Source organism: Brachionichthys hirsutus, chromosome 9 (assembly GCF_040956055.1).
Source record: "Brachionichthys hirsutus isolate HB-005 chromosome 9, CSIRO-AGI_Bhir_v1, whole genome shotgun sequence".
Lineage (NCBI taxonomy): Eukaryota > Metazoa > Chordata > Actinopteri > Lophiiformes > Brachionichthyidae > Brachionichthys > Brachionichthys hirsutus.
Window position 1 is genome coordinate 7,058,489 of NC_090905.1, and position 24,054 is coordinate 7,082,542.

At 42.2% G+C, this 24,054-nt stretch overlaps 1 protein-coding gene across 1 annotated transcript in view; it reads right to left on the reverse strand.

Moving 5' to 3' along the window:
• The window catches only part of ptprsa (protein tyrosine phosphatase receptor type Sa), a 90,302-nt gene that overhangs the window by 20,145 nt on the left and 46,103 nt on the right, over nucleotides 1-24,054 (reverse strand). Inside the window, exons 13-25 of the mRNA XM_068743110.1 lie at nucleotides 18,648-18,968; nucleotides 17,679-17,872; nucleotides 16,450-16,476; nucleotides 15,215-15,332; nucleotides 9,683-10,276; nucleotides 8,587-8,681; nucleotides 7,994-8,244; nucleotides 7,005-7,092; nucleotides 6,067-6,279; nucleotides 5,814-5,977; nucleotides 3,867-3,878; nucleotides 3,537-3,652; nucleotides 1,085-1,132 (exon numbers count right to left, since the gene is read on the reverse strand). Of these exons, the coding sequence (XP_068599211.1) occupies nucleotides 1,085-1,132; nucleotides 3,537-3,652; nucleotides 3,867-3,878; nucleotides 5,814-5,977; nucleotides 6,067-6,279; nucleotides 7,005-7,092; nucleotides 7,994-8,244; nucleotides 8,587-8,681; nucleotides 9,683-10,276; nucleotides 15,215-15,332; nucleotides 16,450-16,476; nucleotides 17,679-17,872; nucleotides 18,648-18,968 (2,241 nt within the window). The remainder of the gene's footprint in view (nucleotides 1-1,084; nucleotides 1,133-3,536; nucleotides 3,653-3,866; nucleotides 3,879-5,813; nucleotides 5,978-6,066; nucleotides 6,280-7,004; nucleotides 7,093-7,993; nucleotides 8,245-8,586; nucleotides 8,682-9,682; nucleotides 10,277-15,214; nucleotides 15,333-16,449; nucleotides 16,477-17,678; nucleotides 17,873-18,647; nucleotides 18,969-24,054) is intronic.

Sequence of the window (24,054 nt, forward strand, 5' to 3'; positions counted from 1 at the left end):
TGTCTACTTTTCCACCTTCACCCATTTGTTTTGTTCCTCAGACAAGTGACATTGCGGCGATGCTGTTGTCATTTACACAATGCATATGAATATGTACTTAAAAACAGGACACGACCCATTGCTCGCATAGTTACCCAAGGATAAATCCTTATTATCGCCTATCCCCCATTGCAAAGCTCTACTTTTTCTTTTCAACACATCAGGACTTTTTCCACACATATACATATTCTCTTTTTTTCCACGGCAGTCAACAACATGATCAATGAACACAGAAAATCTAACAAGCATCTAATTACACGCCTCCGTTCTCCCATCCGCATGCAGTAGATGAGCCTGAAAGATACGACTCCTTTTGATCAACCAAAGCAGCCCCTCCAAAAGCGTATTTATGAGGCTGCATATTTTCATATAAAAAGGGAAGAAATCTGTTGTGGATACGAAAAGAAAACCATACCCCCACCCTAATTTCACTCATGGCGGGAAATAAAAAAAATAGAAAATAGGGAGACTGGACGAGAAACTCTGCTCTCAGATGATCTTTTCATAGTGAGAAGAGAGAGGGATTGATTAAATGTTGAGCCATTGTTTGCCACCGTTTTATAATTAAAACTGCTCGTTATCTCTGAGCACAGAAAAAAAGCAACTGTTATTTCAGAATGGAAATGGAGCAGTGGTGATGAAGGAGGAGGGAGGAAGGAGAAGGGAAAACAACAACAAGGAGGTGAGGAAGAGAACGAGGGATTGCAGAGACTGCACTCCTGTAAAAGATACACCTCTCCGCCATCTTGACGTCATAAGAAAGGATTGTGACAGGTTATTTATGCATGGTGGATTAATGCACAGCCAGCAGCCCAAGTGAATGCAGTGACAGACATCAAATTTAGAAAAACAAAACAAAACAAAACAGTCTGTTATGCCAAAAGGAACCAATATAAAATGAATTAGTGGTGGACTTTTCTGCATTGTGTGAAAAACAAAAAGGAACAAATGCAAATTATGTATTTATAGAAGAAGGCAAGCGGTGCTGGAAAAAAAAAAGATACAGGAAAGCTTGTATGCTAATGCTAAAAGCACAGAGACTAACTTTCATAGTCAAAATCTGCTTCACTCTGAGGACTGCTTAGACCAGAATCTGTAAAGAACAGCAAACAAAAGGGAAATAGTTTTGACAAGGCTGTAATGCAACAGAAAATGCAAAAAAGAAGGATAAAAATGTATAAAATGATAAAAGGCCACGGAACCCCCGCCCCAACATACACACACACACAAAGTCAGTTGTACATTTTTTCAACGTTCTCTTTGTGGCTGGAAGAACAGATGTGAAGCAGCCAGCCTTCTTATGTGAAATAAGGAGACACACAATCAAATCAAAGCAGCTGTAGTCATCCTCAGGAGTCACAAACATCAGCCTCCGATAACCCTGCTGAGAAAACCCATCTGCCAAGTGTTGTATGACGAGTCATAGATCAAGGATAACAAAATTGATTTGCTATCTAAGCTTTTATAGGCTCCAGTTAAAAAAGGCCCATTAAATGGAACGATAATGGAAAAAATCTGCTCATGTTTTCGGGTGTAAAAACCAACTCTGAAAGTTTCCCTTTGTCTGCAGCTTGATGCTGAGACATTGGGACTGAGAAGCGTCCACATTCTCTGCTGACAGCTGTAGAGCCGGAGACGATGGCAGTCAGAGCTCAGAGGAGTGTGCTGATGGTTCAAAGCATTTTCGGCCCCAGAAGAGACGTCTGGCCGAGGCTTCAGCCGGCAACGTTACGTCTGAGCAGAATCAGCTCTCCTTGACTTTTTGAAGCAGAAAGGAGCCATGTGGGACAACACTAACTGGACATGTGGCTAAAGAGATGCACTCTGATGGGATGCTGTAAGCCTGCCAATCAACTCAAGGGAAACAAATTTGGCTGGGGCTGAAAGCTGAAATCAAATCACGAGAGTCTCTCGGGGATAACAATGGATCATATCACCCGAAGATGGCAACTTTGAAAACAGATTATTTGTTCCAGACCATGTATGGGAAACCAGAAATGGAAGGCAATGAGATCTAACTTGTAGACAAAATGCATTGGCCAAGCTTGGCTTATGGGAAAGCAAATCATAAATCCCCCCCCCCCGAGCACACATTGTGACATATGGTCTGCTGGATCGGAGGGGGCTTGGATCAGTGCGCTGCAAGTATGCTTGCTTGAACAATGGCTGCTATTAGGTGATGTGGACGTTCACAAATGCTCACCGACCCACTTAATTGGGGTAAAATGTCCATTCAAATAAATTTCCCCGGGTGTGGATATAACAACGTCACCCAGAACAACAGCATCGTTATAGATAAAGAGGGTCTCAGCATTGGACGCCAGAGGCAAATAGCGGGAATGCCCATTATAACCTTGTCATTACGTAACGACTGATACGGCTTTGAATGCCAAGCAAGATAAGGACAGATGAGCACAGTAAATTGAACGACCACATTTCTGTGTATAAGTGAGTTTGTGCCTCTCCTTTCATCCTTCTATCTCTCCTCTCTGGTATGAAGAGCACACACACACACTCCTCCTTTTTTTTTTCAAAGTTCCAAAATCGTGAGGTATATCTGGGCTCCCAGAGAAACTGGAGAGAAGCGCCTCCATTTAGAAATCCAAGCCTTTTGATGGCGCAGAGACTGGCTGTCGATGACAGATGGATGGCTCACAGACAACTGGGTTAGGAGATGGAAACTCAGAAAGCCAAAAAAGAGTGAAGAGAATGCATAGAAAAAAGGTGGATGTGTTCTTTCTGCCTCTGGAGGATTTCCTACTTTTCTGTCATTTTCTTCAGCGGGTGAAAACAATGGGTTTAAAAGAGTGAAAGTTCCTGAAAATACATTTCCCAGTGCTCTGTCAAATAAACTGCTGGAAGAGAAAACATAATAAAAACATAGAGAGTCAAATTAAAGAAAATCTATGATGCTTAGCTACATATAACTACTATGGTGGCATCATTTCATATAATCTTTTTACATCTAATACAGCTTAATGAAAGGTCTCCCCCCCAAAAAAACCCAAATTATACCTGTACAGTGTGTGCCTTTTGATAAATTGTGACTCCCTTCTTGGACCTTAACTGAACCAAATACAACAACAGAAAGAAAATAACCAATAACAACAATTGCAAATTCCACTTTTGACTACATTACACCCAGAAGACAGGCCGCTAGATTGTGTGTCTGAAACAGAGGCCAGGGGGGGGGGCTAGAGAATAAGTAGGGGATCACATGAGCTCATTTGTTAACAACAGGCTTTGGCTCGGATGAAGTAGTAGTTTTTACCCCAACGTAAAAATATCGCGTTCCACCATGTTACATCATTTTTAAAATGTCTTGTTCATCTTGCACAGATTGGGACGTGGCAAATATACACATATATAGCTAACATGGCTTGCAGGTGATTATGAAAGCAACGAAATAATGAGGGAGAACTTCATGGAAACCATTTATGACGCATCAATAGTCAGTGTGTGTGTGTGGGAATTAAATCCTTCCAGCCTTCCCGTACCTGGAGTTTGGAAGTTGATGCGCCTCATCTCCACGGGGTCTGTCGGGTGGTGGGGTGTAATGTCGGCATTGTTCAGCAGGCATTTTGTGCGCGGCTCTGACTCTTTTCTTTTGCGACTGGGTAGTGAGACAAGCGGCATGTAGAGGGAGGGGTAGACACAAAAAAACAACGAAGAAACAGAAAATATTTTAGTGAGCAAGAACCTGGGAGTTCGGAATGCAGAACAAGAGTGCAACATTTTACTTGACTGTTAAAAGCATCTCTTATTTTTGCTGAAACAAACAACTTTCTCTTCCCCAGCACATGCAATTAGGTGTAGCTATCCCTTACCTGTCTGGTTTGCTGTTTCCAGAGAAAGCAAAAAGAGTCAAATAAATATATAAAGATGGCAAAAGCATAACACAAGGAGAAAGGGAGAAGGGGGGGAGGCAAGAAGAGAGATAAATCAATAGAGCGCAGTTTAAAATTCAAGGGGGGTCCCACTGCTGCCCTCACAAAATGTGAGATGAAGCTCGCCAGCATTTTGGGGACGCGTGCGCATGGATTTGCATGTGTGTGTATGCATATAGTTCTGCAATGAAATGCACAAATAAGCGCATACACTCGCATGTGTGTTAACTGACATGTGTGCTCATGTGTGTGCGTAAGGAAGTCGAGGGAAAGGCAATGTCAGGGCCAAGGGCAGAGCCGGGAAACACTGTTCACCAGGGAGAGATGGACGGGGGGAGAGCGAGGGGGTGAGAAAGAGAAGAGAGAAAAAAGAGAGAGATCCAAGGAGAGATGTTACTCTCCCTAACCACCAAGATGGAGATAAATCAAGGTCAGACAGTCAGGGATCATCTGACAGCAGCAAGCTGGATCAGTGCTTTTCACACCAGCCTTGCCCCCCGCCCCCGTGAAATGATTCAACACTGTTCGGTTGGGACGCGCAATCACCAACACTAAAAGTACAAGGGGGATTACTGAGTGCATCGTTATGATCAAAAGCTTCGGCACCCTGAGGACGAGTAAACGCGTTTAGACTTTTTAGAGGAAGAGAGCAATTTTTGTTGTTGTCAAAAGTTTCACATCCACCACCAAAAAAATGAATGGCTAATTATGGAAAACGTATTAGCAAAACTAGAAAACTATAATGGTACAGTATGAAGCATTAGGCTGCAGGAGGTTTTCACTATGCCCTCACAGTAATACAGGGAATCTGTTCTGAAATGCGACACCTGGAGCCCCATCTATAACTTGTAAGGACATTGGCAAAGAATCCACCATGTCTGAATTTGAACCACCAATCAGAGCAAGGAGGAGTGGTTTAGCAGAGGTTCAATCACTCTCATGGCCCGCCTCTTTCTGCTCGCGCTTCTCTTTCGGTTTTGCACTGCAGCTTCCTTTGAGGGGAGGGTTCTTGACTGCATTTGAACTCCTGCACACACTCCTCCTGGCTCTGATTGGTGGGTCAAATTTGGTCATAGAGGATTCTTGAAAATGGGATGAGGAGGGTTATATGTGACTGATTCTCTCCCCCCCCCCACAGATGATCTGCCTCACATACTACCATGAGAACACAGTGACAGTTTTAGATAAGACAGGAATATGTTTTTTTTTTATGAAAGTCACGCCACAGCTTTAAAAAAATAGTGACTAATGTTAGCAATAATGAAAAAAACACTTTCAGATGTCCAGTCTTATTAGAGTAGATGTCTGTTTAAACGCCTCTGTGAAGTCTCTTGGTTGGCAGATTATTGTATAATTTCTACTCTATTGAGTACCATCTCAAAGAATCTCCTCTTCTCTCCTTTCTTCAAACCCTCAATTCCCACAACCATCTTTTTCCCACACACACAAAAAAAAATCACTTTCTTCCATGCAGCAATAATCTTTCAGTCTTTCAATAGCATGCTGCAGGCCTTTTGTCTCCACATGCTCCCTAACATGCAATCATTTCCCTATAGCCCATATCCCCCAAAACACTGCAAATAATTGGTCCAACATCAAAGGACAAAAAATATTCATTGTGTGTTGCTGGTGGGAAAACTCCAGGAAATTTACAGCATCGGCGTCTGTCTCGTGTAGACCGTACAGTGGGTGGAACGAGGCACCATGCAAAGATAAATTACACTTTCATTGCCTGTTCTAATGACAGGATGACAGTTATATGGAAGGCAAGATGCTATTATTTAGGCCAGAATAAAACATTTTTCTATCATTTGAAGTTGAACAATTTTATCTTAAAGTCCAACTTGAGATATGACTGCATACATAAAACCACCCAAAACAACTCACTTTTTATACAGGAGAATGGCAATGACGATGCAGATGATGAAGACCACAGCCAGGACTGGCCCCACCACCCATATTAGCCCATCCCCAGTCTCCACTGGCAAGGGGTCCACCACCAGTTCGGGGTTCATGACTGTGTCAGTGTAAGGGCTGGTGGCAAACATTTTCTAAAAAGACCAAACGAGTTATCATCGCTCACGATACACAATCCAGGCTTCAGCCTTGGTGAAAGTAAGAGACTGATCTCGTAACTCACCCCGGCTGTTGCATTGAGTTCAGCCAGCAGGAAGAAGACATACTCATGGCCGGGTTCAAGAGGCTTGTTCTCACAGAAGCTGTGTCGATGGTCAGATCCCACCGTGAAGCTGGACGGCAGCTGCTTGAAGCATGCTGTGATGTAGGGCTTCCGTTGGTCCAGCTGAGCCAGCTGGCGGCGTGAACGGCGCTTTAGGGTCACATCCCGCAACAGCTGATTGATGTAAAATGGCATCAGGTTACTTCTTTTATTGCATGCTCCCTTTTTTTTATCCTCTTGTTCAAATGAGGTCTGAGCTAACAGTTGCTTTTGATGGTTTATTCTTAACCTGCACATTGAAAAAGGCCAAGAAAAGCAATATATATATATATATATACACAGTTTTTCAATATATTAGTTGTGGATATAAGTGATTGTTCTGTATGACAACGGGTCCTTTTCAGTGCGCTGTTGGAGACCAAGCTTTAACTGCAGGTTCAAAAAGGTGCCACATTCCGTGTTACCAGGCTTCAGCCACTCTGTCATTTATTTCAAACTGCAGACAGAGGCATGCAGTAACCAGAGGAAATGTGTGTAATCCCAAATCTAATAGGGATGGTTGCTCTTGATCTGGCTCTGAAGGTGACCCTGGGCTATTGGAGAAGAGGGAGGAAACTGCAATTTCCTTTTCTGCTCGCTGGGGGTTATAAATTAGCATTTCTGAGACGTACTTATGTGTGTGGTCATGGCTGGCACACGGTGAGCTCAATACAGATCGACTGTTGGTGTCCCTCCCTTAATATTTTTGCAAGAGAAAAAAAAAGCCCAGTTTTGTTAAAAGGAATGTTACTGTTTTAGAGTTGCTTCATACCACATGCAGTAATGCTTCATTCTCACCCGAGAGCACCGAATTAATTTGACTGATTTCTGGTGTACAACCCCACATCCTCATATCCTACCTCTTCCATGTCCATGTCATCAGGGTTCTTCAGGTTTTTGACATGTCCTGATGTCCTCTTAAGTGGCACCACAACTACATAGAAGTTCCTGGAAATACAGTGACAAAGTATATTACAGAACTAGAAAAAAAACATGTTAAAGTTGTATGCCTTTATATTGTTTTTGTTTTAAACCCATGGGGGTTACAAAGGATACATGGAGAACTAGAACTAGAAATATGATCAGATTATATCCTTATGTTTATAAATTATGGCTGGAAACGTGTTTTTTCATAACATTGTGATGTCACAGTGAAGTTGATTCTATCGTTTTTTGGCTCTGAAGTATACATTTTCCTATTAAACTCTGTGAAATATTGTCATGATCAGCACATGAATCACTGGACAATGGCGAACCACATTTTGTGAGGTCACAGTGACCTCTACTTCTGATCATAAATTTGTCATCCGTCCACAGTTAAATATCAAGTAATTTCTTCAAGCCATTCCTGAGATATTACATTCACAAGACTGGGGCAGACAGCCTGAATACGTAATGCATGAGGTCATGCTTATCGCCTGCATGGAGGCATAAAAATCTGATTCTTTACTGCCGGTGCAGGACAGTAATGGGCAACTAGTGGACCATAGACTGCAACAGGCCGATCAAAGCTCACCACGCAGCCCTAAAAATATGGATGAATTCAGAAAAATGTGCACATATAACCAGCCAGCTCCTTTGCTGGCCATCACCTGGGGTTTCCACCCAGAGGTAATTATTTTTCATGTTTTTAGGAGTCTGTTTAAACTGAAAATGCCTCGTAAAAATTACACCAATTTTGGAATTTGACGTGACAAAACTTGCAAAGGGTCCAGGAATCGCAAGCGTGGCAGAATGCCCAAGAGATGAGCCCTAATTTCAACACATCTCACGACTTCTTAATCCTTACCAAACCTCAAGCCTTCAAAGTCTTAAACCTGAATACCCCAGTACTTGAAGACATACTCACTTGACCTCCTTGTTATCGACCGGTGGAAAAGACATAGTGAGCATGTTGTCAGGCTCAGCGTAGATGTCCAGTTTGGGCTTCTTGACCAGTATGAGTGGTGCGGTCTTGGCCATCACACGATGTCTCGGCCCACCATCCATACTTTCTTGGCAAGTCACTCTGAACTCGTAAGAAGTGTTGTGTTTTAGCCCAGTGACGAGTGCTCGCATCTGTTTTGCATCCACATCCATCCTCTGACGGTTGTACTCAATCTAGAGTTCAACAGATAGTTCAACCTTTATTTGCTGCATGTCAGAAGATTTAGACATATCAACAATTGGGAAATTAAAGTGCAGTTAATGAGGTAGACAAGAAGAGATTATTATTATTTATTTATTGCATAAATAAGAGAATAGTTTAATTCGTATGAGGTGAAATATTGCACTGACAACCAAATTCAAACCAAATAGCAATGGTGTACAATAAAGAGATATTCAAGTTCAACAAATACAAGTTCTAAAAATCTAAAGCATGTTTATATGAAGATAAAATGTTATATTAAAAGATAATTCAGCTGACAATTTAAAGTGTTTTTTGGTCTTCATTAGACTCACTGTGCATTTGTATGGAGACCTGCTTTCAGAAAACTTCCAAGCGAGGAAAACTGTGGTCTTTGTGGCCCACCTGACAGTAAAGTTCTTTGGAACGTCTGTTGAGTGGACAAATGAAAGGAAAGAAAGAAAACCAACAACAACAAATTAGTGAATCGAACATGGTGAGAGGCCACGGAATGGGAATCACGAAGAAAAAGAAAAAGAAAAGTGTTCCCCTGCAACGTTCCTCTGGGTTGGAGAGTGAGTGGAACAGTGAGCTGTGATTGGGCTGTGAGAAGGTTAACGCGATTGGTTAAGACAGACAGCACGTAAGACTCATGGACAACAAACCCATGGAGCACGAGGGTGCATCCACTGGCTAGCCCTTGCGGAAAGTGCCAACCAGTCTCATCGTGGCCTTGAAACTCATTAAGACTTGAGGCATAATGACCGGCGCACCACGGCGCAACTGAGTCTGGGTTGGCACTGCCGATGGGCTGCCAGGTGGGCATAAAGACAGACCCAAAACATAGCATGCCAACAGTCCGCAGCAGTGCATCTGGGGGATGCTATGCCACAAGCTGTCCTCTTAAGGGACGGGGGGTGGGGTGGGGATAGGGAAAGAGAGGGGGGGGGGTTAAGAAAGGAGGCATATCTCAAAAGAAATCCAAAACCAAAGAATCAAAATCAGCTTTCCTGGCATCTTATTCTCAACATACTTTCGGAGTGACTCTGTTTGACTGATCCTCCCTTGTTTGAAAACTGGGGGTGTGTGAGAATGCATTGGCTGCGTGCGTGAGTGTGCTGGGCAAAGGGTCGTAAGGACGTCAGACACAAGTGACCAAACAGCACTTACCTTGAAAGTCTAGCCGCTCCCCTCCTTCTCAAAATGACTGACTAGAACTTATTGACTTAATAGTTTACCTTGTTTTCTTTAGTGAAGTAAGAATCCCATGGAAAAAAACATTAACATCAATCTTTTCTCTTTCTTGAGGAGTGAAGAAAGTTGAAGAAGGGGGTGGAGTAGATTCCATTTCTGATGTTTTTTTTTTTTTTTTTTTTGCCAATTTCCAACCCCCCTGCCAACCTGTGTGGGAAAGAAACAGGAAAGCCCTACCTGTTGGATCAAAGGCCACTGTCCGATACTGGATAGGTGGACTGTAGGGCCCTGGACCTACACTGGTATGTGCACGGATTTTCACGTCATATGCCGAGTTCGGTTTAAGGCTGTTGAGCACATAGCTGGACAGACCGGGGGGCAAGAGGAGCTCGTGTGGTGCTCCTCCTGTTCCAGCCTCCTTGTAGGCCAAAGTGTACTCCGTGATAACCCCATTCCTCTCAGCCAGCACTGGTGGAGCCCAGGACAGCTGCACCGAGCAGCATGTCACGTTGGAGCCCTCATTGATTTGAGGATAGCCCCCTGGAGTTTTCTCTGGGACACCAAGTTCTACCACAGCCTCTTCCCCAAAGCCTCCCTTGCTCTTGGCTGAGATTCTGAAGAGATACGTGGCCCCTCGGTGAATGTTGACCACAGAGTACTGTCGTTCTTGTGGGGCAAATTCCAAGATGGCCAACGGAGAGACATCTTTCCGGCCAAACTGGAGCCGGTAACCCTGCAGGTCCATGCCCTTTTTCAGTTCTGGAGGGTCCCAGCGAACCACAGCTGACGAGTCTGAGTCCTGTGTGACTGACAGATAGGGAGGACCAGGCACTGGAAAGACAAGTAGAACACATTACATCAAGTATATTCTCTACTTGGCAGCAAAATCTTTGTATAGGTGACACATTTACATATTTATTGAGCAAACTATATCTTCGCTGTAATTCCACATGATAGCAGAAGTTCACATTTAAACTATTCAGCAATGCTTGCATGCTGTCCTTTGTCAGAGAAATGGGCATGGCCTACCAAAAATGAGAATCAAGCCGTTTTAGTGGCTACGGTTTACATAAGCAGACTGCAGAAACCACACATGCTGTAATGATTTGAATTCCAGCCATCCATCAGATTGCACCCTCACAAATGAAGTCAGGTTGCATTGAATAGGAAAGCGGAAGCCTTGAAATTCTTGGGCAATGTAGCCATTACCCTTTCAGGATGGATGTAAGATCCCTTCAAAAATAATTTCTGTACTCCAAGCCATCTCTGAAATGTTAAGCAGAACATTGAACCACTCGCATGCAAGAGTCATCTCTCATTGTAAAGTGTATTGTCCATACTTGGGGTCTAGATTCTTCAGAATGGCCCAGTTTCCGTACTCTTAAGGATGATACACGACTCGCACAAACTCTACTTTTAAGGCTCCATCTGTTTGATTGAGCAACAGCAGTCACAGGAAGCCTTCAGGTCTCAAGATGCCATCAAGGCGCTTTGCGAGATGAGTGTGGATGATTTTCCGTTGAGACCCATCTCTCTGTAAATAGATCCATCCTTCCCCAACACAACCTGCCATGTCTGATCTATGTGCTTCCTTTCTTACAAATACTAGATAGTGGCACGTACAAGTGAGGTTTAAATTGCAGACAGACATTGTCAGTGATTTACATTATTGCAAATACGTGCTAATAATAGCATAAATCATTTAATAGTTATTATACATTGTATGGAAAACCTGATTATAATGTAAAATAGGTAAAGGATTACTGTCAGGTCATTTATTTACTTCTTAGGTGAAATTTTGAGACGATTTACAAAACAATTCCCAAGTTCTCTAGATTTCTGATTCAAAAAGCTTACCAATTCGGTCGGTGGTAAAATTGCTTGGTGATGGAAGCAATAGCTTTCTCAGCAAAAGAAAAAATGCTGATTATGCTGAATAAAAGATGAATTCTAGTTTGATGTGTGACATATATTTCATCATTATCTTAAGCAGCCAGAATTACAGTCTGTAAGCTGGCCTCTTTTTCTACATTGTTCCCAATATGAATGAGAGTGTTGCTCTTTGTGTGCCTAAAGAAAAACTGCTGCACCAGCACTTTTTTCCATCCAGACTGCTCTGCCTTTTTTTTTAACATTGCCTTATAAAGCACTTTGATATAAAAAATAACTTTTCAGAATGACACCTTGGTCATCACCATCGCTCAGTCGCTCAGGCAGCCATTATAGAGTCGGCGACGTGGAACTCATCACCATCAAAATAGGGGAGAAGCTTGTGTTGGCACGAACCTGCCATTATAACGAGAACAGGAAAATACATTTTGTGGGAGAAAATCAGCAAGACACTGGATTTTATTATGCCACAAATTTGTTATCAATACATTTTCAAGGCCGAACCTCAGAGATCAAAGCCTGTGTAGGTGAAAGATTCATATAACAAGAGAAAACTTCATTTTAGGGAAAAACAAAATGATAGATTTGTGGTTTCAGTCTGTTAGTTTCATTTTCTACTGCTGTTTTATATCACGATCTATGAAAAATGTTATTTGTTTTCCTCAAAGGGGTTTTGAAGCCTCTTTTAGCTGAATTTGTGTCTTGTGTGTGTGTCCATCTGCTTCTATGCGCATTTCTGCAAAGCGGACAGTGCATGCGTCTGTGCGTTTTTTTGTAAGACGTTAAATGCTGTGATTTGAAACCAGCTTCAGATCTTCTTCCATCATCGTTCCACCTGCACACAAAGCTGAATTTGGCTTGTTGCCCATTATGGACTTAAAGTAATTTGGAGAAACTACCATTAGTCTGAGGCAAAAGTACTCCCTCTCAGCGGAATAGGATTATCCTGTCTGTGTGTGTATGTGGATACATACAGTATATATATTTCTGATCAGTCCTAAAGTGCACATACAGAAAACACACACACACGCACACAAAGCAATCTACTCTGTGCAGTCTCCCTCCGCTCGTATTAGTCCTTCGCTGTTTGCTAATGGTCTCCATTCTGAGGGCTGTTGCTACAGGAAGGCGGCGATTGGTGGGTGGATGGCGGCTAGTCAGCTGAGCCTTTGCCGGTAATGGAAAAGCGGGGGCACGGAGTGCTGGATGAGACAAATGCTCCTAATACTCACTCCTCGGGTACACACCATATCTCAGCTTAGCGCCATTTAAAAGTACACAACGACTCAATGTTCACCGCAAATCAAGGTAGTAGATGTGAGATTTCTGTGATTCATTTCTTACCACCAAATGTTTCCACTGAAACCTTTGTGGTCTCTGTGCTATTTCATCGCTTGTACGTTTAAACAGCGGCCTATTGCACACAGGGGAGAAGGATCACGGGCAGAGCAGATTGGTGCTTGCTATGTGGAGTATTGTGCTTGTGTGTGTGCATGCCTGTGAGTGTTTGTGTGTAGCGCTATGAGTGAATGAGGGATGATGAAGGTGACTTGGGACATGGAGCAATCTGCTGCAGAGATGGTCCAGCAGGGATATAAAGAGGCAACAAATCTGTGTGTACATGAGATATTCTGGGGGTTCTTAGACAACATGATTGTTTCTCTCCTCCTCTCCACCCCCTCAAAGATCTTCCTCATCACCCCCCCCCCCTCCCTCCCCCCCTTTCCCCCATATCTCTTCTTCTACCTGTAAACACTGCTCAAGTCCTTTCATTTCAAAACCTCCTTCACATCGTCCAGCCCCCCCCCGCTCCATCCCACCGTTGCCTCTACGTCCAGTTCAGGGTGAACCCTGGTACAATCCCTCGTCATCGGTCTCCCGGCACGTTTCCCATCAGGCCATAGTATTAACATCCAGATGTTGACACTCACTCAGCCTGTTTGAGAAATGACTGATCGGGTTCCCTTCTCATTTCCTCTTCTCTTGTGCTTGCAAGACATGCACACACACACACACACGCACACCGGCACGCATGCACACGCTCACGTATGTATGTTTGTATGAACAAATATACTACCTCTGTAATACTCTGCAAATTAAATGAACACATGTGCGCATGTGTGCACACACACACACGCAATGCAAATTCCTCTGCCTTGGGCTGGGTTGCTTCATAATAGAAAAAGAATTCCCACTGATTAACCTTTGGCTACTGCCTGAATATGGAGACTTCACATATCTAAGGACATGTGGGGGGTAAGAGATTTGTATTTTTCTTTTACAACCTTAAAGGTTATGAAACATCCATCACTGTCTCATCGTTGGTTCGCTCTGCTTTCGTCAGCTTAATGAAGAAATAAAATAATGTAGGTTGCATACAAAGCGGGGGTGGTAACTGGTTGGAGTAAATGCCAATGAACTTCCCAAATACCTTTTAGAGAAGAAAGAAACAGAACAAGAAAAGAATGTGCCTTGGCCATTGAATTAATATTTCAAGCAAAAATGTGACAGAATTCCAATCACAAATCTTCAACAATTTGTATCCTCTTCCAAAATGCATACTTGAATGTCATTATAACAAAGGGGGATGTAACACTATCTCAACCTTTCTGAAACATGTTGCAGAATCCGTGTTGTGTCTTTGTGCTGTATGCAACTGTGTTTTTTGTGAAAAAGGATAGAGATGTATTTGCATTTAGTTTGTAGTAACATTTTGCCAAATGTTGAAACTTTTCAGGAATTGAGGTTGGAAGAGAGGACAATAAATATTTTAGATCAGCTCGAAGAAGCATGAATCGTGGAAATGGAATTTTTCATCCAGCACACAAAGAAAGTCACAAAATGAATGCTGTTTATCTACAACTGACAAAAAGGTGTGCAGCTTTACATGGTTTCCTGTCCTACAAAATGTTGAAATAGATTCTGTTGGACATTTTCTAGCAGACTGGACAACCAGAGGGGCTTCTCAGCATATGAAGCAATCAAAAACATCCTATTGTCATAATCTGTGCTGTTGTTATCGGGCATGTTTCCTAAAATAAAAACATGGCACCACAATTTCTGAATTTCATGACACAAGATATGAATATTTGATTATGTTTAAAAGTGTATACATGGAGTGGTGACTGTGGTAGAACATCCCTCTGGACTGCAATGACAACTACTCCACCTCAGGAAAGGCTTCTGAGGTTCGAAGCCTTTCGAAGATGGATCAATAGATGGATGGAGAAAGAGAGAGAGAGACCCTGTATATCTATCATCCAGAAGGATTGTCAATCTCTCACGCTGACTGGCACAAATGTTTGCACAAAAAGACATTCTTATTTTGGCTCATTGATTTCCATTCTCTAAAATAAGTCTTTCACACTCACATTCAATGTAATAGGTTTAGATGCTCATGGTGACTAAGCAAGCTCAAACAGCCCAGTTAAACCTATGTGCCTACTGGTGTTAACAAGGTACTAAATTGAAGAAGACAAGACTTTGTAGTGTGCAGGCATTAGCCTGTGGTATTTTATCCTCAAAGCTCAAACCAAAGAGCCAACAGGGGTTTTCAAGCTATCAAAATAACTGTCAAAAATCTTCAAAAGCCTCACATGACCTCCAAAAATCTGTGGATAATCTTCTGAACATGATCCAAATAATAAATGCTGCCCTGAGAGAAGCAACCATCAGCTCAAATAGCTTCCAGATCCATCAGATAAATACTCTGTGGTTAAAAGCAAAATAAAAACGTGCATTCATGAAGCAAACATTCAACCCTTGAGCAAGGCATCGTTCAGCCTGAAGCTTAGAGAGAACAGGCTTTTCAGGCATTGTTACACAAACAAAGACGCTGTAAATAAAAGGTACGGATAAATGATTCATCCATGTGCCCACCTGCCCCTTTAGTCACCACCAGCTTGGGTTTGCTTCGGGCTCCATCCCCCTTAGTGGTGTATGCAGCCACCGTGATGGAGTAAGTGGTGTCGGGCTTGAGTCCTCCAATGACCATTTCCTAAAGGAGACAGAGAAGAAACATGAAAACAACATTTTTTATCTTGAATATTTGATGATTTGACCCCCCCCCCCCACACACACATACACCCACACACACGCAGCTCAAACCGCCTGAATGTTAATCTTAGTGAACTGTCTCCCGGTCATCTTTATGACGTTTCATAGGGCATGCATTCAATGCAACATTTTCCTCCCCCTGTGTAATGGAAGACCATTCCATTAAGTATATCCTTAGAGTTGCCAAGATTGAGTGGGGGCATTACGCATGTAAATGGCAAATAGCCTCTCTTACTCCTTTAGCAGTATTACAATCAACAACTTAACTTGATGATAAATGCATGCTGAATACATCCTGCCCACTCACGGGCATTTTATGTATATAATTTTTACCAGGGCTATTTAGTTTCCTTGAGTCCTCTTCAAAGAGAGGCTTCCGATCAATTCTAATGAATCTTTCAGGGGAGCAGGTTTGAACAAATTCAGAATGAGGTTTTTAACAGGCTGGTTGGCAGAGGGATGGGATAGGTCAATAAAGGTAAATGAGCTATAAGCACTATCTTGCACTTGAGATGGCGTTCACGTAATGCAGATGGACTGGGGCTTCAGCTGCGGCTTCAAAATAAGGGAAGAATAAGTTTTATTTCTTGGGGGGGGGGGGGGGGGGGAATCTGCAGTTGAATGGTCGTCAAAGATGTGATGAAGATTTTATATTAAAAAAGAAAGTGCAAATACTGTAGTTCTAAATGCCCAAAGAGAAAATCAACATGATTTAAAAATCATGCACATAATAAAGAAAAAAATACACACACAGCAAAAGAACACAAGACAAGCACGGCATGACACAAGCAACTTTAGCATTCCAGGCACAGACGACAGCGGATATTGCATCAGTCACTTTTTAGTGGAAGCTACCAGGCATAGACCATTTTTTTCCCTTGGTGGCGAACAGATGTGGTCCAGATGCTGCCTGGTAGGCCGCTGAGGTCACACCTCTGAGCCATTTTGCTATTCAAACTGACAAAAGTTGCTGGAGCTGCATAAAACCTTCAGTCCACGCAGGTTGTTGCAATACCCGCTGTGTACACACAAGCACTCAGGCAAAACTTCGTACTCACATATTCAGCTGTATCGTCCGTTTCCCACTAAACCCCCCCCCGCCAAAGACGAGCAGGAGAGAAAGCAACATTTGACAAAAGAAGAGAAAGAAACAGGAAGGGAAGAAATAGGGTTGCGAGAGATAAAAGCATTAGAGGTGCAGGAGCAGAGAGTCCGAAATAGGCCACTGGCTTCGTGAGGTCAGTGGAGACAGAAGCTGTTTGAAGTCTGGCCTCGGAGTAACTGAAGCACGGCTGGCCTGGAGCTCTTTAAACAATGCAACTGCACTCGAACAGCAACATATGTCGCTGCAAAATCGTTCCGATGCATGGACGACGACATGCAGCTCTAAAAGGTTAACGTTTGAATACAAATAGATATTTTAGCCTGGTATTCCTTGATTACTCGTGAGTGCACACTTTTCTTGGATGGATTGGATAACTGGATTTATGGGTCAGTTTAATAAAAAAAAATGCTAATGTGCTGCTGATTACATTTAACCTGAGATGACCCTTCATTTACATGGGGGAAAAATATGTATTTGATTGTCATCCCAAAATATGTAGAATTGAAAACAGCTATTCTTTTCTGTGTTGTTTACACTATTGCTTCAAGGGTATAATCTCCATTTGGATGATTGCTACTGTGTACAAAAGTCTTGTTTTGGCAGGATTCCTCAAATATTGTGCTGACAACAGTTTTGTAAAAGCAAAAAACAGAAAAAAAGGCTTTTATACAAGACTCCTTTTACAATTCAAGCTGTCAGTAGGGGCTGATTTTTGGGAAAATGCTTTCACGCCAATCTTACTCTTTTTTCTCTCCTCCAGGCACAGAATAGTATAATCAGCATTTTCTTTCAGTCTTCACATTTGATAGAAGCACACATTTACACATTTCATGGCAGATGTTGCCACAAAGAAGGGGTCTAGACATTCCTAATAAAAGCCATGAAGGCAGAGGAGGGAAGACAAGTTGATTGAAGCTTTGATTACAGTTCCTCTTTCGGGGAAAAGAAAATTGCAGCAATATGAAACGAAACCCAAAGATGAAAAAGCAACCCACATCGCTTCCCATATGCAGCGAATGCAAAGTAAACAAGCTGTAAGAAAGAAAAGGTGTCCACTGAGATTTTCATCATTGCACAACGAGATTTCAGTTGTCGTAACACAACAAAACTAAGTAAACAAACGGACTTGGGGCGCATTTTCTGGGAAAAACAACAACTATTATTTGCATTAAGTAAACATACCTGGGCATCAGCCAACATGACATCCTTGATGAGGGGCAAGCCCCTTGACTCGCCGTTTTCCACGCGTACATAATGAACCTGGTAGCCACGGATCTGACCGTTCTGCCTGCCTGGGATCAGTGAGCGCCACATCACCCTTAGCGCTGTGGAGTTAAGCACTTCCACCTCCACCCGCCTCGGAGGAGCCCCGGGAACTGTGGACAATGATATGAAAGCCAAAATCATAAAATGTTTCTGTATGTGCATTGCTGAAATCCTGTGGTTGAGATCGGCCGTTTGAAAGATATCAGTGGGAACGTGAAAGCGTTTCTCACTCTAACAGCACAAGAAGCATTTACTCACACAAATTGCACAGCATCCTTCACGCCATTTACATCAACAACGCCGGATAATAGACATAAACCGTGTCATGAGTGATGATAATCACGACTCAGGAAGAAAACATTTAAAAACTACAAATATTGGCAGTGCCCTATTCTCTAAAATGCACAAAGGCATGATTATTTGTCACGAGTGGGTCTAGCTGCCATCAGTGGGGTGCTTACACTCATCGTGACAGGACTTTATGCTGTGGGGGGCCTTGCTTCCAGGCCTCTAGGCGTGCTGCTGGCCCTTCATGAAATTGATGTGCCATTGACAGAACTCTTGCACATTAACTGTTTCCACTTGCTCTTCCACAAACACTTCAAGTACCCCTTTTACACCCTATATCACAACCCCATTCTCCCTCATTTTCTCCAGGATCTTCCTCTAAAGGTATGCTAAAATATTTAAGCTTGCCATTGTTGTACATCAGTAACGGGATTTTTTTTGTAAAAATGTGGTGTGCTTTTCCAATATTTTAAAACTGAGATTTGGAGATTTAAGATAAAATAAAATAAACCACATGCATAAAGATTTCCACTTCCATGGTCACGCTTCAAACCCCAAAACAATGAAATTCTTTCTTCATTCTAGAAAGTCACTTACCGTCTTCATCGGTGCGACAGATAAGGGGCTCGCTCTCGGGGCCCGGCCCTATTTCAGTGAAGGCAGACACGGTGATGCGGTACTGGGTCCACTTCTCCAATTGCTGGAGCAGCGTCAGCACCTCAGGGGCAGGAATTGTGGGCTCCTCCATGAGATCCTCATCATCATTGCCCCCTTCTGACTGGCCTACCAGATGGTAGTGCACCCTATACCCCACCAGGACACCGTTCTGACTCTCCAAAGGTGGGGGGCGCCAACTTACCAGCAGGGTAGTGGAGCTGGTGCTTCTGCACTTAATGTCTTGAGGGGGGGCTGAGGGCTCTGGTAAGTTGGAAAGGGCAGGAAGGAAGGAAGGAAGGAAGGAGGTCGAAGATGAGGAGGATGGGGAAGGGGGAAAGGTAGGGGCGAAAAACAAAAAAATAAAAAGATGGGAGAGACAAAGAAAATGATAAAAGGATAAAAAAACAAAAAAACAAACTAGAACAATAATTCAAATGAAAAATTGCAAAAACAAAGATGGAGACAAAATATGCTTGAAACAGAAATAAAACCATCAAGCAAATGTCAACAAAAGAGGTATAAATGGATATTGGCAAATGCTTATGTAATAATGAATCAAGATGGCACGAGAGCTGGACGCGCAGATTGGGGGTAGAGTTTCATCATTTAGAGGAAGCGACTGCTCTCAGGTGCTGAATCTTTACATCTGCTGTGGTAACAATCAACTTGGATGAAACTCAGAGGCAGGTATCCCCAACATAATTCTCTCTTCTGCAATGTTATGATCTCCAGCCCAACTCACAGCAGACACTTGTCCTGTAATATATTAAAATACATGAGGTGGGGCACTTATTCTTTAATCCTCACCTCTATTATACTACACTAAACTACACTTAGACTCTGGTAAACAGTGCAGTTTCAAAGCAAGCAACACCGCAACAGTACACATTGAAGTACATGAGCAGTGAGCACTAAACTGCAACTTGTTTCTTCAGTCTACGCCATTACTGCCGTGACAAGCCACTAGACAATCCACGAGGATTTACAACATACACCCATGAGCCTAATGCCTGCATAAAAATCAGATGCACGTTTAAAAACAGGTTTATAGATAATGTGCATTGTTTAATAAAGTAAAGAATCAATAATACATCTGGTAACTAACATCTTGTCCTAACGGCTTGTACTCGTCCAGAGAGCGTACCGTTCAAGGAGTGATCAAACGCTTCACTTCCCATCTAGAGTTTGGTATTATGTGGACTAAAGTACATGCATGGAAATATTTATATCCCCCACAAGGGTTTCGTAATATAATGTATTCCTTCCATCTTGAGGTGAAGAAATCTAGTTCATTATTATATTATTGCCTGATATGTAATTAAAGTAATCGAAAACAACATAAAATACTGCCAAAAAGGGCTTTCTGTGTACAGCAACTTAGGAAAGGACAATTAAAAAAACAGTCAAATAAGAAAGCATGATAATCTCATTCCAAAACCATAAAGAATAAATCATGAACTGAACGAGGGTGATGGCTAAATAATTTCCAGGTGAACCACAATCACAGTTAACGTTCAAAATGACATGAAAAAACATGGGAAAAAATTTACAGAAAATAATGTTTATTTTTGAAAGAAACAAAAGCATGTCAACTAAAAGAAATCACAACCACTGTTTGCATCATACGTACCTGGCTCCCATAATTACTCAATCTTAAGGACTTTCTTACCACCAGCACGTGACTATAAAGAGGGCTTACTCTATAGTCAGTGAACTGCAACTCTTCCCCTCCCAGAGAAACATCCATCCCTGCAATATAGCTAGCCGATGAAACCTTTTGGAGCATTTGGACTCAGTAAGATTTGGTTTGGGACACATTTTGGATTTAATGGGAGGGGGGAGAGTTGGTTCTGTGCTGTAATCGTGTCTGTTTTAGTACTCATGTATCTTTAGGCCAGAGGGTCCACAAGACTGTGAGAGGGGGGGAGCCATAGGGTGGGTAACATTCAATCTCAAGATATTTTGATCTTTCGCACGTCTAGATAAAAATAAGTTCTTGTTACCAATTAACTAAAATAAATCCCATTTCATAGCCAAGTGGTGAAATACCTTTGTGAAACAGACACATTGAGAAATTCCAATAAAAGCTGAAAAGCTTGCATTGCTGAGTGTATAGAAGTTTAATCATAGTATTCTGACTGCAGTGTCATTTTGGGTGGAGAAAAAAAAAAAGGGTTAAGGGTTAAAAAAGGGTTTTAACTGTCAGAAAGACCTTCTCCCAGTAAAGTCTGAACGTTCCAGCACACACACACACACGTAGGACAGGACCTCGGCCCAAACCCTTCTCCTTGTCCAATGGGCTTATTTACTTACGGTCTTACGGGATTTTGAGCCTTTCAGCTTCTTTCCTCCGTTCATATTGTGTTTGCAAACTCTCCACGTCAGGAATGATTTTCAATCTTTGTGGTGTGGAAAAGGCTGTGAATCTGACAGGGCCAGGCTATCACGGCGCACAGGCATCCCCGAGCCTGATAAAGGATTAAGAGTGGCTGGGGCACAGCTTTAATAAAGTGCATATCCCATGAAGGCCACTGGTAGCATTAACGATAGTAGAATTATACCCCCACAAAAGAAGAAACTCAGCGAATGCTTCACTTGAGGTTCTTTTGAAGTTTCCTTGAAAGAGTTTCCTCAATGCTATTTGACAAATAATTAGTCATGTCTGCATTCACATGCTTCTTGTTGACTCATAAGTCTGTTGTGATGTGATGAAAAGCTGTATGCATTAAGTCTGCAATGGCAATGGTGTCGGTTGGCTTAATCACGATGACAACCTTCACATTGAATTTGTTTTAAGTGCGACGTTTTCAGGATATAAATTCCACACAATGAGGTGAACAGTTTAGCCACACGGTCCGTTGCTACATGTCTGATGTCAACTTTTCACATGACACAGATTCCCAAATGCCTTTGCTGTCAGAGTAAAAGCACATGCCTGCTCTTGAACTGCATTTTCACCACAAGCCTCAGATGACAGGATTTTCATATTTGCAGATCATTATGAAATTAATCTCCCAATGCCAAATGGCCCTGCTCACACAAATATTCCAATATATCTAAAAAGCTCCTGCAATTACACTAAGTGTGTGTGTGTGTGTGGGGGGGGGGGGGGGGGGGCGGTAAACTGCTTGTTTGGCTAAATACCGAGGATTTAGAATCTGCCACTTTAATTTGAGAGATAGCACTTGAGTGGCTACTGGCAGGTCCGAGGTATAATCTAAATGTGTAACAAAGCCTGACAATCCAGGGGCCTGGCTTATAGCTCATCGCAAAGCATGAAATTAATTCTGACGCTATGAAATGGGATTCTTATCTGCTACTCTGGGACCCTGTAGTCCCCTCACACCCACTCCCAGGGTCCGTCTTGGGCATTGTCAGGATGACTGCAAATGGAAAAACAGCTAGAGGAATGCTGGGAGACCCGTACCCTCTCAGGTTGTGAACCCACGTTGGCTATATCTGAAGAGTCTCATAAAAATGGACTTTCAAGCTGGTCTGACTCTGGCAACATACCCCAAGAGGCCTTGCTTCTGAATGGGGGCTACTGTTTTCAGTAACATATCATATATTCATTTCAATTACATGAACAGAGGATTCAGACTGTTGCAAATGAGGACTGTGATCCAAGATGCTTTTTTTCCCCTTCAATCAAAGGTTTTTTGCACAGTAGTCGCCATGACAAAAGCCTCTGGGTACTGCTGCTTGAACTGACCCCAAAGTTCTACAATTCTAATATTTTTTTTTTTACCACAGGTAATGGACAACAAAGAAAGCAGGAGAATCTTGCCGTCTGTCTTGTGTTTAGTGGAAAAGGGTTTCAGCTTGCCAGACAATGCTCTGTGTTCAATTTCAAAATAGAAAAATCTGACTAAGAAGCCTGACAACAACAACAAAATGTTTTGTCTGTCATGTCCAGATGAAAGTGCACCAAATACTGCAATCGGCATTCTTCCCAAAAATTGTGCCATTTTATTGTCAGTTTAAATTTTGTGTAACTATCGATGTTAAAGGTAAAAAAAAAAATAAAAAAAAAAGGTACTCCTAATCTCTTTGCATAGCCACTATGCAAAGACAATAAAGGCTTTCTATTCTATTCTATTCTACTTATTACAAGCAATTCATGTCAGATCATTCAAACTGCAGACACGTGTCATGAATACAGAATATTTATTCTGTATTTTCAAAAATATATTATTTGAGGTTATGGCAAACTGAATCCCGAAACCACTCATTCACTTACCTTGAACAATCCATATGTCAAGCTATTGATTATGACGTGTTGTAGTCTGACTTTGTCTGTAATTTTTCATCTTTGCGCAATGAGAGACCAATGAGAGTACTTCACACTCGCTTGAGAAAGTACTAATGATAAATGTATGGGAGAAAAAAATACACTTGCTCGCTACAGTTGGTATCAATGAGGTCTAACCATGGAGAAAGCGTAGAGGGGTTAAAGGCTATTAACTGGAACAATAGTATGTTGATTGCGGCTTCAAATACAACGTGGCACTTATTCCAGCACAGGGAGAGCTTGGTGGTGGGCGGGGATATGACTTTAACACTTATACCCAATATAATGTTATGGATGAGGCACTTGAAAGGAAGAATCCCTTGTCTCAAGCCGCAACTTGAGAAAATCCATCAGCTCGACTTACCCTGTGTTTAGACAGCATCCATCAGCATCACGCTCGTGTGATGACAGTGCTCGCGCGGCACTGAAGCATCTGTCAATACTGGTGTTGCAATTGTCCACAAATTTCAAAGAATCAGCAGCAAAGGAGAAGCTAAGCAGTCTGTGAATATGTCCAAGTGTTTGTGGACTACCTTCCATCAATACCGATGCCTATGATGGTTTTACTGCATTAACGTGGCTTGTAGTGTCTGTCTGTACTGGGCTGCTTGTGACTGTGGTAGAACTCAAACAGAAAAAAAAAATAATTGCAGCAAGCTGCTGTTTGAAGTCATGTCGAACTAATGTTCTTTTAGCTAACTAGAAAGCAACAGAAATGATTAAAAAAATAAACCTATAACCTATTTGGAAAAAAACAAATAAAATAAAAAATACTTCACAGAAAAGAAAGAGCACACAACGTGAACAAGGAGATGTTATGCCATTCCAAGGAGAGCTTTTTGTTCCACCACACAGGGGAACAAGTGGCAAAGAGAGAAACACAGCTGGAATAGGGTAACAAAAGAGGAGGAGTCTATTCAATCCCTTTAGCAGTGCATTGGACAAGAATAAATGTAAACGCAGAGTTAAGGAAATAACAAAGACACATACAGGTGAAAATGTGCACAGAAACATGACAGACGCCAAGACAGGAATGGGGCTGAGTGATCATTAAGC